This window comes from Aplidium turbinatum, chromosome 2 (assembly GCF_918807975.1).
Source record: "Aplidium turbinatum chromosome 2, kaAplTurb1.1, whole genome shotgun sequence".
Lineage (NCBI taxonomy): Eukaryota > Metazoa > Chordata > Ascidiacea > Aplousobranchia > Polyclinidae > Aplidium > Aplidium turbinatum.
The window spans coordinates 41,183,697-41,198,599 of record NC_137473.1 but is presented as its reverse complement, the minus strand read 5'-3'; the positions used below and the strand labels follow the sequence as shown (position 1 = coordinate 41,198,599).

The 14,903-nt window shown below is 38.2% G+C and overlaps 1 protein-coding gene across 2 annotated transcripts in view; it reads left to right on the top strand.

Annotated features, from left to right (window-relative positions):
- Window positions 1–14,903, top strand: part of LOC145764925 (VPS10 domain-containing receptor SorCS3-like) — a 30,892-nt gene that overhangs the window by 2,934 nt on the left and 13,055 nt on the right. For both annotated transcript variants that reach the window (XM_082576628.1, XM_082576627.1), the window contains exons 5-10: window positions 804–965; window positions 6,457–6,521; window positions 6,818–6,909; window positions 7,525–7,652; window positions 7,897–7,983; window positions 9,878–10,060. In XM_082576628.1, coding sequence (XP_082432754.1) covers window positions 804–965; window positions 6,457–6,521; window positions 6,818–6,909; window positions 7,525–7,652; window positions 7,897–7,983; window positions 9,878–10,060 — 717 coding nt within the window. The remainder of the gene's footprint in view (window positions 1–803; window positions 966–6,456; window positions 6,522–6,817; window positions 6,910–7,524; window positions 7,653–7,896; window positions 7,984–9,877; window positions 10,061–14,903) is intronic.

The following is a 14,903-nucleotide window of genomic DNA, read 5'->3' as shown; positions in this document are numbered from 1 at the left end:
CGTCAGTTTGTGGCGAACCTTCTAACACAAAGAAGGAATCACTTCAGCTTTACCCAGTTTAACGTCGATTGATATTCTAATGCTCTCTAGTAGCCTTCCAGTGTAGTCCGGGAACATCGTGAATCTGGAGTGGTAAAAGGATAGACCCTCGGCCCCAGAGGCTCACACGACGACGATATTCTAAAATCTGCAACTGCATCTGACTTATGTTAGACTTTTTATGTTTTAAAAAACAGTATATTTGCTGTTCTTAATCAATAATCAAGTCCATTAGCCTTTTCCTTTTTTTGGTTTTGCTGTATGCTTGCATCCGGAATGGCCTGTTTCGGTGAGTTCGATTCGGTGAGTCCGATCCCTTAACGGGGGATTTTTTCAATTTTTTTTTAAATTATCGGGTACCGTAGCCTAATTATCATTGCCGTTTTAGGGTTAGGGGTTAGAGGTTAGGAACTCACCGAATCAGACTCACCGAATCGAACTCACCGAATAGTAGCAGACCCGCTTGCATCAGTGTAAAAAACGCTTGATTTGCTGACCTGGAATGTGCTTGACAGTGAGCCATGCCAGTGTTGATGGTTATTGCGTAATCACTAACTTATACAAGGAATAGTTTGAGCATTAGAAAAGTCAAATAGAAATTATTCCTGTGTCATTTCTCACAAGCAACATACTTGCCTGAACTGTGTTCTACCGTGGCCACGGTTCTACTGTATACTTGTGTCGCTGTGATTCTGCTGTGAAGTATTTGGTGCTAGTGTAAAGCATTTAAGAGTTTTCTCCTTTTTTATACTGATCCCTTTTAGGTAGTCTTTATGGACACATACCCAAAATCAAGGAGGATATGGGTTTCAGATGATGAAGGTGAAACTTACAAAGCCCATGAAATACCCTTTGCCATGGATAAAATTGAATTCCATCCCGATCAGGCGGACTGGTTGTTGGGATACGACAAAACTGCTCAAACGGTAAAATATTTTTACAGCCCAGCTTGCAAAATCTGTCTTTTTTGCTTTAATTCATGTACAAAGGGCGGATTTTGCTTGTGGAGTAATTGATTTTCTTGGTATGACATAATAATGTAACCTTGGCTACATTGCTTGTTCTTTGGTCTTTGCTTTTCCGATATTTGTGAATGCAACTGCCTAGACAGGTGGCAAATGGATTTGTTGTGGTTGAGTTAGTGTTAAACTAGCAAAGTTCTTTCAACAATTTCAGTTCATACATTCCTCACTATTTCGAAATTGGTATAAAGTCGCTTTGCGCTCGTATGGCACTTGAAAATTAATCCCTACTATGGCTGTGCTTTTGCAATCACACCAACAAATAACAATCTCTGTTATTGATGTTGCTTCGTTATACAGTTAAATACGCATCAAAGCCTCAAAAAACAACGTACTGTAGCTTCAACGATTCTTTATGGCGCCGAGCCATAAACCATTTCATGTGAGGTTTTATTTGTTCTTTTTGTGAGTGTTGTTGCGCTGTGTTACCACGATCAGAATGCCTTTTTGTTGTTGTCTATTTACTTTCTGTTCAACTATGCATGAAAACAACTCGACCACTGGTAAATCAAATGCACACAAAGGAATAGAGTTTCTCAGTTGTTTCGTGTTATGTAACACAAGACATATATCATGGTGGTTGCTTGCTGCCATAAGTACTGCACTTCATAAAATAAATGCGGGTGATTCATTGCAGATACAAATCATCCACTGTACAAATTTTATGCATGACTATTGGTAATGTATAAATACAAATAGCTCTCTATTTGTATGCGACATTGTTCAAGTACCGCACCGGTAAAAGAAATTTGTAAATTGTGCTCACTATTTTTTAACTTTGTTTATAAGTTTTCTGATTTTTCTCGTTTAAAAGTGAAACTAAATTGACTTTTACCATTGATTAAGCCATATAGTCCAACAGTTGTCGTAACAGTCAAGATATCTTTTAACATTGATTAGTTCCACACAAGACCTTTGCAAACGTCTGCTACCCTCTGAGTCAGTTGTGCAGCGGTTAACTACTTTGTTGAGTCACCAGCGCAGTGTGGTTGTTTCTTTTTCTGCAAAAATAACCGCTCATGTTGTACAGAAATAGCACTGATGCGATAATGCCACTGTCCGCTGATTATTACTAGCAATCAATGCATTACACTTTGTGTAGAAGCGTCTATCTTTCCTGCAATAGACATTACAATCACCTCATAACAAGCTCACTACGGCGATTATCGCCTCGACAACTTCCCTTCGGGCGATTACTGACCAGACAGCAAATCAGTCGTTTTTTACATTGATTCAACGTCTGCAGACATTGTTGAATTAATGTAAAAAAAACAGTGGATTTGCTGTGTTGGGGATGGCACTTTTATTCCTTTAGAAAATTAGTCCTTTTACATTGATTAAAGGTCTGCAGAGGTTGAATCAATGTAAAAGGACTGATTTGCCGTTTCGGTTGTTTCCAACAGTATCACTGCTCGGTCAATCCTTGAGCTGTTGGTCTTGATAACGTCATGAATGACGTCACAAAGCGCTTATGGAATGGATAAAGCCGACTTTTAAACAATGACGCCAACACGACTTTGTTCGACTTGTTTGTTGCGCCATCAACGTTGAAACATCACCTGGAATATTTTTTACAACGCAAAGTTTCTTTGCTAAAAATTTTGTTTGATCTTTTGTACCATAGTTGGGTGATCCAGGACAGGTGGTTCTGAATGTATTATTTCGCTTGTAAGACTTTGTCATAATTTAAGATCTGTTTATCTAAGTCCTCGTTGTGTCTGGTGACTTAGTTTGCGTTTGCGAATGTTTTTTGGTGTAAGTTCCTTTTTCGTAGTTCATTGGCCACACAGCTGCCTCAACCAGGGTGTAAGGAACCGGTCTTATGGTGACAGTGTGTGTACCTGTACCAGTACTGTACTACTTCACATTGAGCATTCAGAGGAGTGCTGCTGAAACCGAATAGTCCTCATTATTTGAGTGTTTGTCTCTGCACTGATGAACTTGGCATCAATACCATCCATGTCGTGTCAATACGTAGTAAACATGGAGAAGAAAGTATTTTGTAATCTAGCCCTTGTTGGGAGACTATTTGATTGAAAATTGGTTTTCGGCACCAAAAATATGGTTTTTGAATCGTTTTGAGGTTGCTTTTGCGTGACTGGTAATTGGCCGTATGTTGGAAGTGTTTTACTTCAATTTCTCACTTGAAAACAGATCTCTTCGTTGAAACGTGACTTCGCAAACTGTCACGCATGACATATCATCACTAAGCGTGAGGTCACGGACAACAACCTTGTGCCTTATCTTTCGTCACAAGGTAAACTTTCCTGGTGTTTGGTTCATCAAAGGAACACTCCTGATCAGGCGCGAATCTAAGAGTTTTTTTCGGGGGGGGCCAGAAAATTTGAAAATCAATTAAAAAGAAAGAAAAAGCTAAACAGATATGAACAATGATACTACGACATATACGATATGCTAGAAAATAGACATTAAAACAACCATTTTCATCAATTGTGATGCCGAGGGACTAATATCAGCTGTTTAGAAGCATATCAAACCATTTGATGCGGAAACATACAATTTTTCACAAAATTTCGGGGGGGCCCGGGCCCCCCCCATAAATCCGCGCCTGCTCCTGATGGAATATCAATTTGAGCACCTCCCTTAATAAATTGGTCGAAAAATGTGCTTAACTTTTAGAAAACCCTACATATTATATACCGTATCTTTGGATAGAGTGTGAATACTGAAAACTGCAATCAAAATATGGCACTTATTAAATAGATGAAAAACGTTTCTGTGAAAAAAAATGTCAAAGAAATGCAAAAATTTCCTTTTTTTTTAATTTTTACCACCGATAGAAAATTTAATAAGTCTCAAGGGAGAACTTATATCATTCCTAACTTTTTGCTGGCATTGTCGGCATTCCTAATCCTTACCCATATAAGGATGAGAGATTTTCTTCCACAGGTGTATATTTTAAAAAATAAATGAACTTTGTATTTATGTACTAGAAAAACTTAATATACTTGCAATTGTTTTTTAATTTTAACTGAAACTACACAGAAATAGCAAAAATCCTCTCATAGATCACTTCCCCAGCATATATTGATTATGCCTGCAAAATTTCATGCCAGTCTGACAAGAAATAAATGAGTAGTTGTAAATTGAGTTAGTTGAAAACATTAAAAATGACTTTCTAAGAAAACAGCATTTGAAAAACACTCATTAAACACAAGCTACACTACTCACATTTATCACTGTAAGTTTTGACACACAAAGACATTGAATAGACTCAAAATTTTACTATATTCAGAATCCTGATAAAATGTACTGCTTTTTAGATACTTTTTTTTTATATAAAAAAATTATTTCCATCAGGAGTGTCCCCTTGAGCAAAAAACTGATTTTGATAAACCCATTCACATTCTCCTTTCGGAAGAGAAGTTATCTTTTTCAAATCATCATTGTATCATTCGTGCGTCATATGATACCAATTTCTTCAGTCAAACACTGCATCATCATCATGTGACGTTTGAAGTGTAACCATGTAACCCTTCAAGTGTAAATAAAAGTGTGGTTTTAAGAACGGCAACTGATGATGCTTCTTTTTGATTTTTGGAACTTAAGCAGCAAGTTCGTCTTTACCACGTATGTCCAACACAAAGTGACATAGCCGAATCCAACATGTTAATTTTAAACATAAACACACAAGAAACTGCATGACCATTGACCAAGTATTTACATCAAACGGACTTACGTTGAACGAACTAGATGTGTCGAAAATGTTTGATGTGAATACTTTTTAATGCAGTTTTTTGTTTGTATTAAAACTAGAAAGCAAACATGCTGAACCTTCACTTTGAGGGTGAGCAACTGAGCATCACCATTTTGCGCGAAACGACAGTGAAGCAATGAAACAAATTAAATGTTTCTTATTTTATTTTCGCATTTAACTGCTCTTACAAAAGGTAACATTCCAGAATCGGGATAAACACCCAAATGTTTCAGTACACAGTAATATTATTTCACTTGTAGGTTTCTGAATTTTACAAAATTTACGTCTATAATACGTTTGTGTGAAGTCAATGACACAATAGATTATTATGAAATTCATAGTTTACTAACTGACAGCCTATGAATAACTGCATATGAATTCCTTTGGAAGCAAATTCGATTTTCACAGTCCATTTATGAGTGATATTACTTTTATATCATAGTATTTATATAAGGAAGTGTATTTTTATACAGGGTTGTGGAGTCGGGCTAAAAATATACGACTCCGACTCATTGGTTTATAACAGGCCGACTCCGTCTTCAGTGTTGCCAGATTTTTTCTGAAATTTTGTCTTTTTTCATTTTTTTAAAAATTAATTTCATTAAATTTGTAATCAAAGTTGAAACGGCGTTTTTCACAAAACTGACAAGAACCAACACTTCTATTTTTTGGTAAAGGTTTGGAACGCAATACAGAGGATAAGAAACAATACTTTGAAAAAGTGTATTGCAAACAAAAATTTTATTGTTTATCGTTTTTTATCGAGTTGGAGTCGGCCGCTTTTTTAACGACGACTTCGGACTCGCCAAAATCCTCACGACTCCGACTCCACAGCCCTGATTTTATACACAAGAACATACATTGTGCTGTGAATGCAAAAATGTTGAACTTGTTTTTTCTGATTTGTCATTAAAGAAGCACTTTTAATGAGCTATCTTCTCTAACTCGTTTGCCACATGTTGTAAGGCCTATAAACAAGATTTTATCATATCTGATGTAACTGCTGCTACTTTTGATTGAAATGTGGGAGAATTATATTAATAGGATAACACGTGTCTACTGTCTAGACAGCAAATCATCTGTTTTATTACATTGATTCAACGTCTGTTGACGTTGATTTGTAAAAAAAAAAATGGTTGATTTGCTGTGAGCACGAAGCCAACAAGGGACTCATCCAGGCCAGTGATCTCATTATTACATCAGTTTTTGTGGAGTCCAGGTTCACACTTAGTGATGAAAAGTGGGTTATGTTGGAGGCATGGAAGCCAGTATTTGTCACCACGTTTAAGAATCTTGCCATGTGGTTTTGGTGAGCATCGAAGCGATGTTCTTTGAACGTTGGTCAAACTTTTCACCACCCACCCTGATAGCAAATTAGTCGATTTTTTACATGAATTCAACGTCTGGAGACAACACGACTGATTTACTGGATGAACACTTCTAACTCCATTTTCAAATTACCCAGACAGAAAAATCCGTCATTTTTGCTATAATTCAACGTCTGTACACGTTGCGTCAATGTAAAAATGTCGGATTTTGTTGGCTGGAGAAAAATCAAGAATTCATATGAATTATGTGGCTCTTCATTTGATATGGGGAGAATCAGTGACCTAATTGTTATTGCACCATACCCGCGTTTAGTACCTCGAATTATTGACGAACATCTTGCTTCTGCAGTTGCATGTATCCATGGATTTAGGATCAACTTGGTCGATGCTGTCAAACATGGTCACCAAAGACAGGTTAGTGAATACTAAACTATGTTGTCTGAAAAAAAAGACACTTTTTGACAAGTTAGTCGCTTTAACATATCATTGTTAGGTAGTGCATATTAATCACACAAAGTTTCCATAAATTTTTCCATACAACTTGGCCATTTCAAATTATTTGACGATTGACCTGTTTTCTTTTTGGAATCTCTTTGCCTGAGCGAAAACTTTTGCCCAAGGTTCGGTAAATGTTGCTCTTACTTACATATTATTGAGGTCACCACGTCATGAAGTGTGGTGCAAAGAGTAACACTCGCTTCGCTGTGTAGGTTCTATTGGTATGTGAGAGATGTTGATATGGGCAAGGATGCAAACAAGATCGTTTTCTTCGAGTACCGGGACATGAGGACCTTTCCTGCAAGTAAGTGTTTGCCGCGAGCTTTGTAATTTTGATGTTTCAGAAACGTATGTTGTTCTCAGCTTCATTAAGTCCATTGGCAAGCCAAGAAAAACATAAATATTTTAATCATAAAAATCACAGGAACGCTGAAAATTGCCATTGAATTTCAGGTATTTGCCACACACTGGCACAAACGCACAAATTAATGTAGAGATTTCACTGTAGCCACATTGTTGTCTTGAGTATGACTTGGGTATCACCCAGGCTTGTGAAGAGTTTTGCATTGATTTTTTGAATGTGAGTTAAGCATTACTTTCATACTTTTGAAGGTTATTATTTGTGAATGATTGTAGAAGAGCAATTGCTTTTGACATTGTCTCGGTCATGTGGCGCTGAGAGAAACACATACCTGCATCATGCAATGGATGCAGTGCAGTATAAAATATACATTGTTGCAACCTGTAATGTTTACATAGTTACATTAGTTGCTGCAAACATTGTTTGTGATGTGATATCCTTTCCAAGGTATAGCCACAAATTGCCTTTTTTAAAGTCTATCAACGTTAAAACGATGTAAAAAGAACAATGTTTACTAGTTGTGCAATAACTATGTTATTGTTATATGATGTCACACAGAGAGCTACTTGCTGAAGTCATGCTACATCCCCGATTGCATCCCAACCTCATTCCAGAAGATGTGCGACGACCTCCAGAGAATTGATGCCGAGTCACTCGTGGTGCAAAACGATTTTGTATTTGTTCAGGTACATTTCCTTATTTGGTTTTGTTTTGCGAATCGCAAATCAGTGGTGATGTTTTAGCGGTCTTGAATTGCAACTGCTAATTTTTTCCCAACCTTCCAGAAGTTGTGAGTGTGACGTATCATCGTCTATGTCGTTATACAAGTTTATAATTACAAAACTACAGGTTTTCTTTTGGCATGTGGCGTGGTAGTGGCCATGAGGATGGTTTGACAGATTTTTAATTCTATGCTGTTCCTCCATGTAGAAAACTGGACTACTTCAAAAGTTTTATGTCTCCTACAAGCGAGGAAAGTTTCAAAAGGCGGAATTTCCTTTGGATGGCGAGCAAATTGTAAGTGACTTTTTACTTGTCAGTTGACCACTGAAGTCTTTTAGTTGATAGTGAGACAAAGAATGAACCCTTGAGAAATACTTCAAGTAGTTGTAATTCAGAAGGAATCGAGAAATTGGCTTCTTGTAACCGTGTTTTGTGTTGTTGTTTTTTGCTGCATAAGCAAGAAGTTCAATAAGCTGATGTTGAATGTTTTAGCACATGCTATTCATCTTTGTTTTGTGGCATCCAGAATATTCTGAAGAGTTTTATAAGTTATTTAACGTCATAATGAAGTGCTCTGGCAATGCTGCTAACAAATGATGGAACGCCATAGTCACGTCAAGTTTATGATGTACTGAGTAATGATGATGAATGTTGAAGTCCTGCATGGCCGCACTACGAAACCTTGTCATAGAAAGACAATTGGTGGGCATCGGGTTTTACTTCATACCATCGTCAAGAATAAAGAACGCTGGCACTTGTAATTGTAACTCAGTGCTTGTAACCGCAGTTTTGTTTCTGATGTTTCTACCAAGCTATGACTACTCAGAAAGCAAAATCCATCAGTTTTGCATTGATTCAACGTCTGCAGACGTTGAATCAATTTAAAAATGACGGGTGTGCTCTATGCTGTCTGGGTACTTCCTTATCGGTGGAAGCGACAGTTGCTTGTTTGCAAGAGATCTACGACTGTATTTCAAGTGTGCGCGAATTTAATTTCTCAAGCACGAAAAGAAAAACCTAACTCCCACACTTCAGTTTACCTAGAGTTTTAAATGAATTTAAAAATTTTCTCTTGACAAATTTAATTCAGTTTTGATGAACTGACATTATTCTTGAATGAATGTGCAGCTTATTTATTTGTTTTCGTTATGAGTGACCGAGTTATATCAAACGTATTTCCCGGTTGACAACCCATGATTTGTGGTAACCATCATGTTGTCAATACTTTTGCATCATAGGCAGAGGACTGTCAAATCCACTGCAAAAAAACTCGACATCTAGTCTTTTTGGAAGATGTCTTTTTTAATTAACTCTGCTGGTCGAAATAAATAATTAAACTGGAAAACATGATTTATTGAATGGCCGTACTATGTTGTAAATATTGTTTTAAAGCGAACTCCGCCAAGTCGTAAGCAAAGGTCGTATAAACGTTTCCTGGGCCCCATTTTGTATTATCCGCAAAGACGATAAGCGCTTACTATTGCGGTTCTTGTTCCGTTTTTTTGTCACTGAAGGCACAGTCCCAGACAGAATATCAACTGTTTTTACAATGATTTAACATCTGCAGACGTTAACCCAATTGATGTAAAAAACGGTTGATTTACCGTCCGGGGTTTTCTCTATGGTCTGATGACACATCCAGCACGTCGTCCACAGCATGATGATTATGGGGAAGACCAAAGTGTTCACATAACTCGACGAATGTTTCAAAATACTTTCGACCATGTGGTCCATGGCCGACGTTTAAGTTCATTTTAGATAGCGGAGTTTACCCCCAGACAGCAAATTAGCTTTTTTTACATCCCCAATGTAAAAAGGGGTTGATTTTCTGATTAGAGGTGCTATCATGGTCAGTCCTCAAACGACAACGTAAAAACACGAAAAAATACCCTTAAAGTCAATGGTTTTCAGGCTTTTATAGCTAGTGATACCAAGCTCAGATGTTTGACTCGCCAAGAAAGTCAAAATTTGTTATTAAAGTATTTTGTGATTTTGATTTTATTTTTGCTGTGATCCCTGATGTGTTGTCAGAGATGATGATCGTACGCACAAGTGGCACTTGTAAGATTCTCGCATGGGCACTGGGCAGGCCTTGTTGCAGCTGGAAGGTTTGCCCACGTTGTTGCACGGGTATGATGATTAAGCGATTATATTGTTCCGGTTTAAACTGTGAAAAAAACTGTTTCAGAACTTTCACGTGGTGAGTTCTGATTGGAGCACAGTGGTGGTCGGGGTCAACCATGATCGGGGGCCGACTAATCTTTACTTCTCCGACCCGGAAGGGAAACAATTCTCCCTCTCCCTCCCCAACGTGCGGAACTTTGAGAGCAAGATCGGAGACAACATGGCTTTCAACGTGGACATCCACAAGGTGAGGCCAAGTCCACGGCTTGTTATTCTTTTTTCTTTAAGAGCGTTTTTTTTTTTTTCTTTTGAAAGAGTCATCAGCGTTAGGTTGTGAGACCCAATAAGCTGAAACGGCTGCACAGCTTACAACAGTCGACTGTGAATGTTCGCTGCATGACTGGTGGAGTGGTGGTCCCTCGATTGACGTCAACGCTGCAATGATAGTCAGTAGTCATTGCATATGATCAGTGATCAGATGCGAGAGTGTTCATAAGCAGACAAAACTTCTTCCCACAATAAAAAGAGCTGTGAGTATATGAACTTCAGCGCATTTGTATTGCAACGTGTCGGGACATGTCTTTGTAAAATCCCAAAGCTTAGGAATGCTCGTATGTTGTTGATGTTCTCAGCATATCATTGTTTTTCTTGGAGCATTTTATTGGGTTTGTTGTTAATAACCTTTTGATCAATTCGGAAAGCAAAAAAATTCTTAAAACTTGTTCCCCTCGGTTCCAGAGATGGTTGTAGCTAAATCGTAGTTTTACGGTTGCTAATTGCAGCCATATCCCTTTGGTATTAGTCGTTGCTGTGAGTCGATGAAGCTGGCGTTGATTGTTTCGTATTGATTTTTGTCTCAACCTGTCAGCGCAGCAGTGACGCTACAACTTTATTATTATCATTATGTTGCTGTACACTTGCATGATGGCATGAGCTTTTTCATAGCTAGCAGTTAGTTGAATAACTACTCCTGCTGCGTGACTTTAATAAGCAGATTTTCCATTTATGGTATGTTGACCAAGTAGTACTTATGTGATCAATTGTTTGTCCTATATTTGCCTTCTATGTGATCACAATCAGTCGAAAACACTTTTCCCACCACCTTTGTTGGGTGTAGTTAACACAGATTAAACGTTAGATTACATAAAACCTATAATATACGTCGGCTTTGGGTTTGATGCTTCCATACTTTCAACTGTACTACAGGCAAGACGGATAAGCAACGCTTTAATGAAAACAAAACTATACCCTCGTATTTTCTTGGTTTATACTTCCATTATATTTGGAGATGATCATTTTGAGCCCAGTTAATAAAAGTTTCCCTTTGTACATATAGATATGTAAGGATGAAAAGTTGAAAACCTTTGCTGGCAGTAAATGTAGCTGTTATATTTTCAACGTCATTTGACTATCTTGTTTCATTGTTGGCCGGGACGAAATTGATCTACTTCCAGGAAACTTCTTTTGTTTCATTGTTCTGTCAACATGAGCCCAGTATTCGGGAATAATTTGTAAAAGTCGACGAACAAAGATATTATGTGTTTTCAGAAAGCAAGATCGTCATTGATAAATTATGTGGGGTTGCACTTTTTTTGTTAGTTTTCATCTTTTCCCTTATTTGAACTAAATTCATCTCAAATTTAAGGAATTTCATTGCAGTTCCTCTTTATGGTGCTTAACCAGATAGCAAACTGGTCGTTTTTTGATAGTGTCACTGGGATAGTATCACTGTTTGCGTCACCACCAAGAAAGTCTTTTTTGAGGTTGACTCAACGTCTACTGATGTTGAATCAATGCAAAAAAGAAAGGGTTTGTTACCTCTCAGCTATTTACAGATATCATCTTTATAGGATTGAACACAACTATTAGGGATCACACGAGCCACATTTTCCGCTTCCATTTGAAATCTCATCGGTAACCCCGACCCTTTAGAAAATGTAGTTCGTAAATATTGAGAAACAAATTATAAAAGCAGTTTGTCAATAGGCCTACTGTTTCGATTTAGCCATTAAGTTTTATTGCCTGGCACATTTAGATTCTCGGTCTTCATCAACGTTCAACTGATATCGTTTGACGTATATTTTGTATCAGCTAAGATCACGGAAACGGGAGGAGCAATAATTTCACGAGTTCCTCGCTAATTATTAAGGGGCACACCTGTTGCATTTCTATTAGTCGTTGACAATGGGAACATCCCAGATAGCAAAATCCGTCCTTTTTACATTTATTTGACGCCTGCAGACCTTGTATCAATGTGAAAACGGGCTGTTTTGCTCGCTGGTATGCTACTGTCGTACATCGCACCTTTCTAAATGTTCACAAAGACATTCGTATCCCGGTTAACAATATTAGGCATTTTTGCATTGATACAACGTCAGTAAGATGTTGAATCAATGCTAAAAGCACCAGCTGTGTTCGCTAGGCTATTTGACTACTCGTTGTCCTCTGTTTTAAAATAATAAACTTAAACCTTGCATCTAATCAGACACAAAAGGTTAGGTGGATTGCGAAAACTCGTAAAGTCTGGTCTAGAACTAATTTAAAACTAAGAGTCTAGAACAATTCACAGACGGTGGTTTGTTCCGCTGACCGCAGACGCCGACGCGAAAGTACAAGTGGTATCGCCAACATGGCGACGATAAGGTCCATCACTTCAGCACACATTTCGCCAGCCCTCACTTCCAAACATAACACCATCCATTCATCCAAACGTTTTAAAGTTTGTAGATTCTCATAATTAATACAAAGATTTCACCTCAGTTTTAAGAAGCTAAATTGAGTATGAGACAGACCTTGATGAAAAATGACTCAAGTTTGGTTTTCTTCGTTTCGTAGATAATTTTACGTCACTATTTAATTGTTTCATTGGTGTAAGAAGTGTTGGTTGAAAGGTAATATTCTAACAGATAGACCGAAGTTTTTCACTTATTTTTACAAGTGCACCCTGCAAGAGTTTGAAATGTTAGCACACACCTTCCCATATAGCAAAATCCCTAATTTTTACATTGATTCACCATCTGCAGTATTGTCTGGGTCTTGGCCATACGATGTTGTGGAGCTGTAGCTGTAACAGTTATTGCAACTGCACCAATGCTGGGAGGGATGGACTCACACATGTCTCATACTGATGTAGCATAAGTCGTCTGATAGCGTTTGTGCATTAGCAAACCACCGACAGACTGCGCTGCTGCAAAACATTACTTTTTGCACCACAAATGCGTTCTACTAATTTTGTGGCGACTTGGCTTGCTTGATATTGAGGTGAAACAACTTTTCCGCGCATCGATAAACGTGTGAGTTCACCTCTGCAGGTTTCCCAAGCACTTTTAAACATGCCTGGAGCATTTCGCCCGCTGTAGACTCCCGCGACAACGTTGCTCAGTCGAAATTCACCTACTCGTTTTGTTCCCCACAATTGCTTCTACTGATGTGAACAAGAACTGTTAATATGTTGTTTTTTAAAACACGTTGCAGGTTTGAAAATTTGTCTCTGAAACAATAACTTGTAACAAAACCAGTTCGATTTAAACTCTTGGTAGAATGATCTCAATACTCAAAATATATTCTCTGAATTACTGTTCGTCAAAGTGCCATACATATTCTGATTAATGTATGCAATAATTTTCACACATTCTTTCTAGTTGCTTTTTGATTCTGACTTGTTTTCCTTCTGGACTTTGCATGGGATGGAAATTCAAGCAGAAAATAATAAATAAGCCGTGTGTGCCTTCCAGGATTGCCTTAAAAATTGATGCCTTTATTCGCAAATGCGTTGATACAATGTCCCTTAACGTTAGGCAAATGCGCAATTGCACAAGATGGCTTGTGATGCCTGGCTTGAACAGTTTTGTATTGAGTTATGACGTCACGATGGCCTATTGTTGGTGAGTCTTCCCATCGGCACGTGACCGTGTTACGTTGTCTTGAGGATAAAATAACAATGGTATGTGACTTAAACAAAGCAACAAAGAGTGAAGCCTCAAAACAGTCAAAACTATTCTGTCTGCTTAGACTGAGCGACGGGGCCTTCTATCCTGGATCCTGCGACGCTGGCTTCACCATTGACTGAGATATTGGAGAAAGTAAAAACTTTCGAAAAATTCAAAAGGTTTTGGGAAATGTTTATAGTTTTGTACAAACTCGCAAATATTGGATATTTGATCAACTCCCCCTGCAATCGTGTAACTCGATGTTTGCGCTGGCAGGGACGTGTGTAAAAGAGGTCCATTATCCACAAAATTTAACGCAATGTATTGGCAACTTAAAGGGCTAGTTTTAAAATTTAACATGTCAGTTTTTGCTCTGCTGTCAGTCGACCCGATGCTCGCCTGGCATCCTGCATTGATATTTGAAATTGTCTACAGATGCAAACTCAATGTCTGCAGGTTACAACGTCTGCAGACGATGAATCAATGTAAAAAGCACTAATTTACTGGATGAGAATGGCTTTCGTCCCGAGAGAGAGCCTTTCGTTTTCGAATAAATTAACGCAGTGGATAAACATTTTCATATACACTCTTGTCTTTGAAATTTGTTGGCCTTTGGTTTTCATTCATCTCATGAATGATTTATGTTATGTTTTCTTGGCCGTATCACTTCCGTTTTGAGATATTGGTAGGATTAACAAAATACCGGATGGATAATAATCAGGACTTTTCGTCTATTTCACCTTTTCAGGAATTTTTGTTTACACTGATTCTTCAAGTCATAATGGATTGTTTGCGCGCTTTCACCCGCGCTTGTCCCGCTGGGGTGGCAAGGTCCTTGTCTTTGGGTTTCTTTTTAGCCTTTATGGGCTTGGTGCAATGCCACTGCCTTCAGGTCTTAGCAAAGGGTATCCAAACTACGTTGATTGGTCGATCGGTCTCTTGGTCGCTTATCATCGTCTTCCAGAGCCATGGTTTGTTTGACTCGTGTGTCATCGCTGACGCGCAACATATTGACGTATGTGATGATGTTTGCTTTGGTCACTTTAAGTATTCGTGGTTGCTTACATCCTGAAGAGGTGGCCTTTTTCGTTTATCGAACATCTGGTATTACATGCCAAATGCCCTAAAGCATGGATGCGACCGGTGCGTAGTTGCGTACAC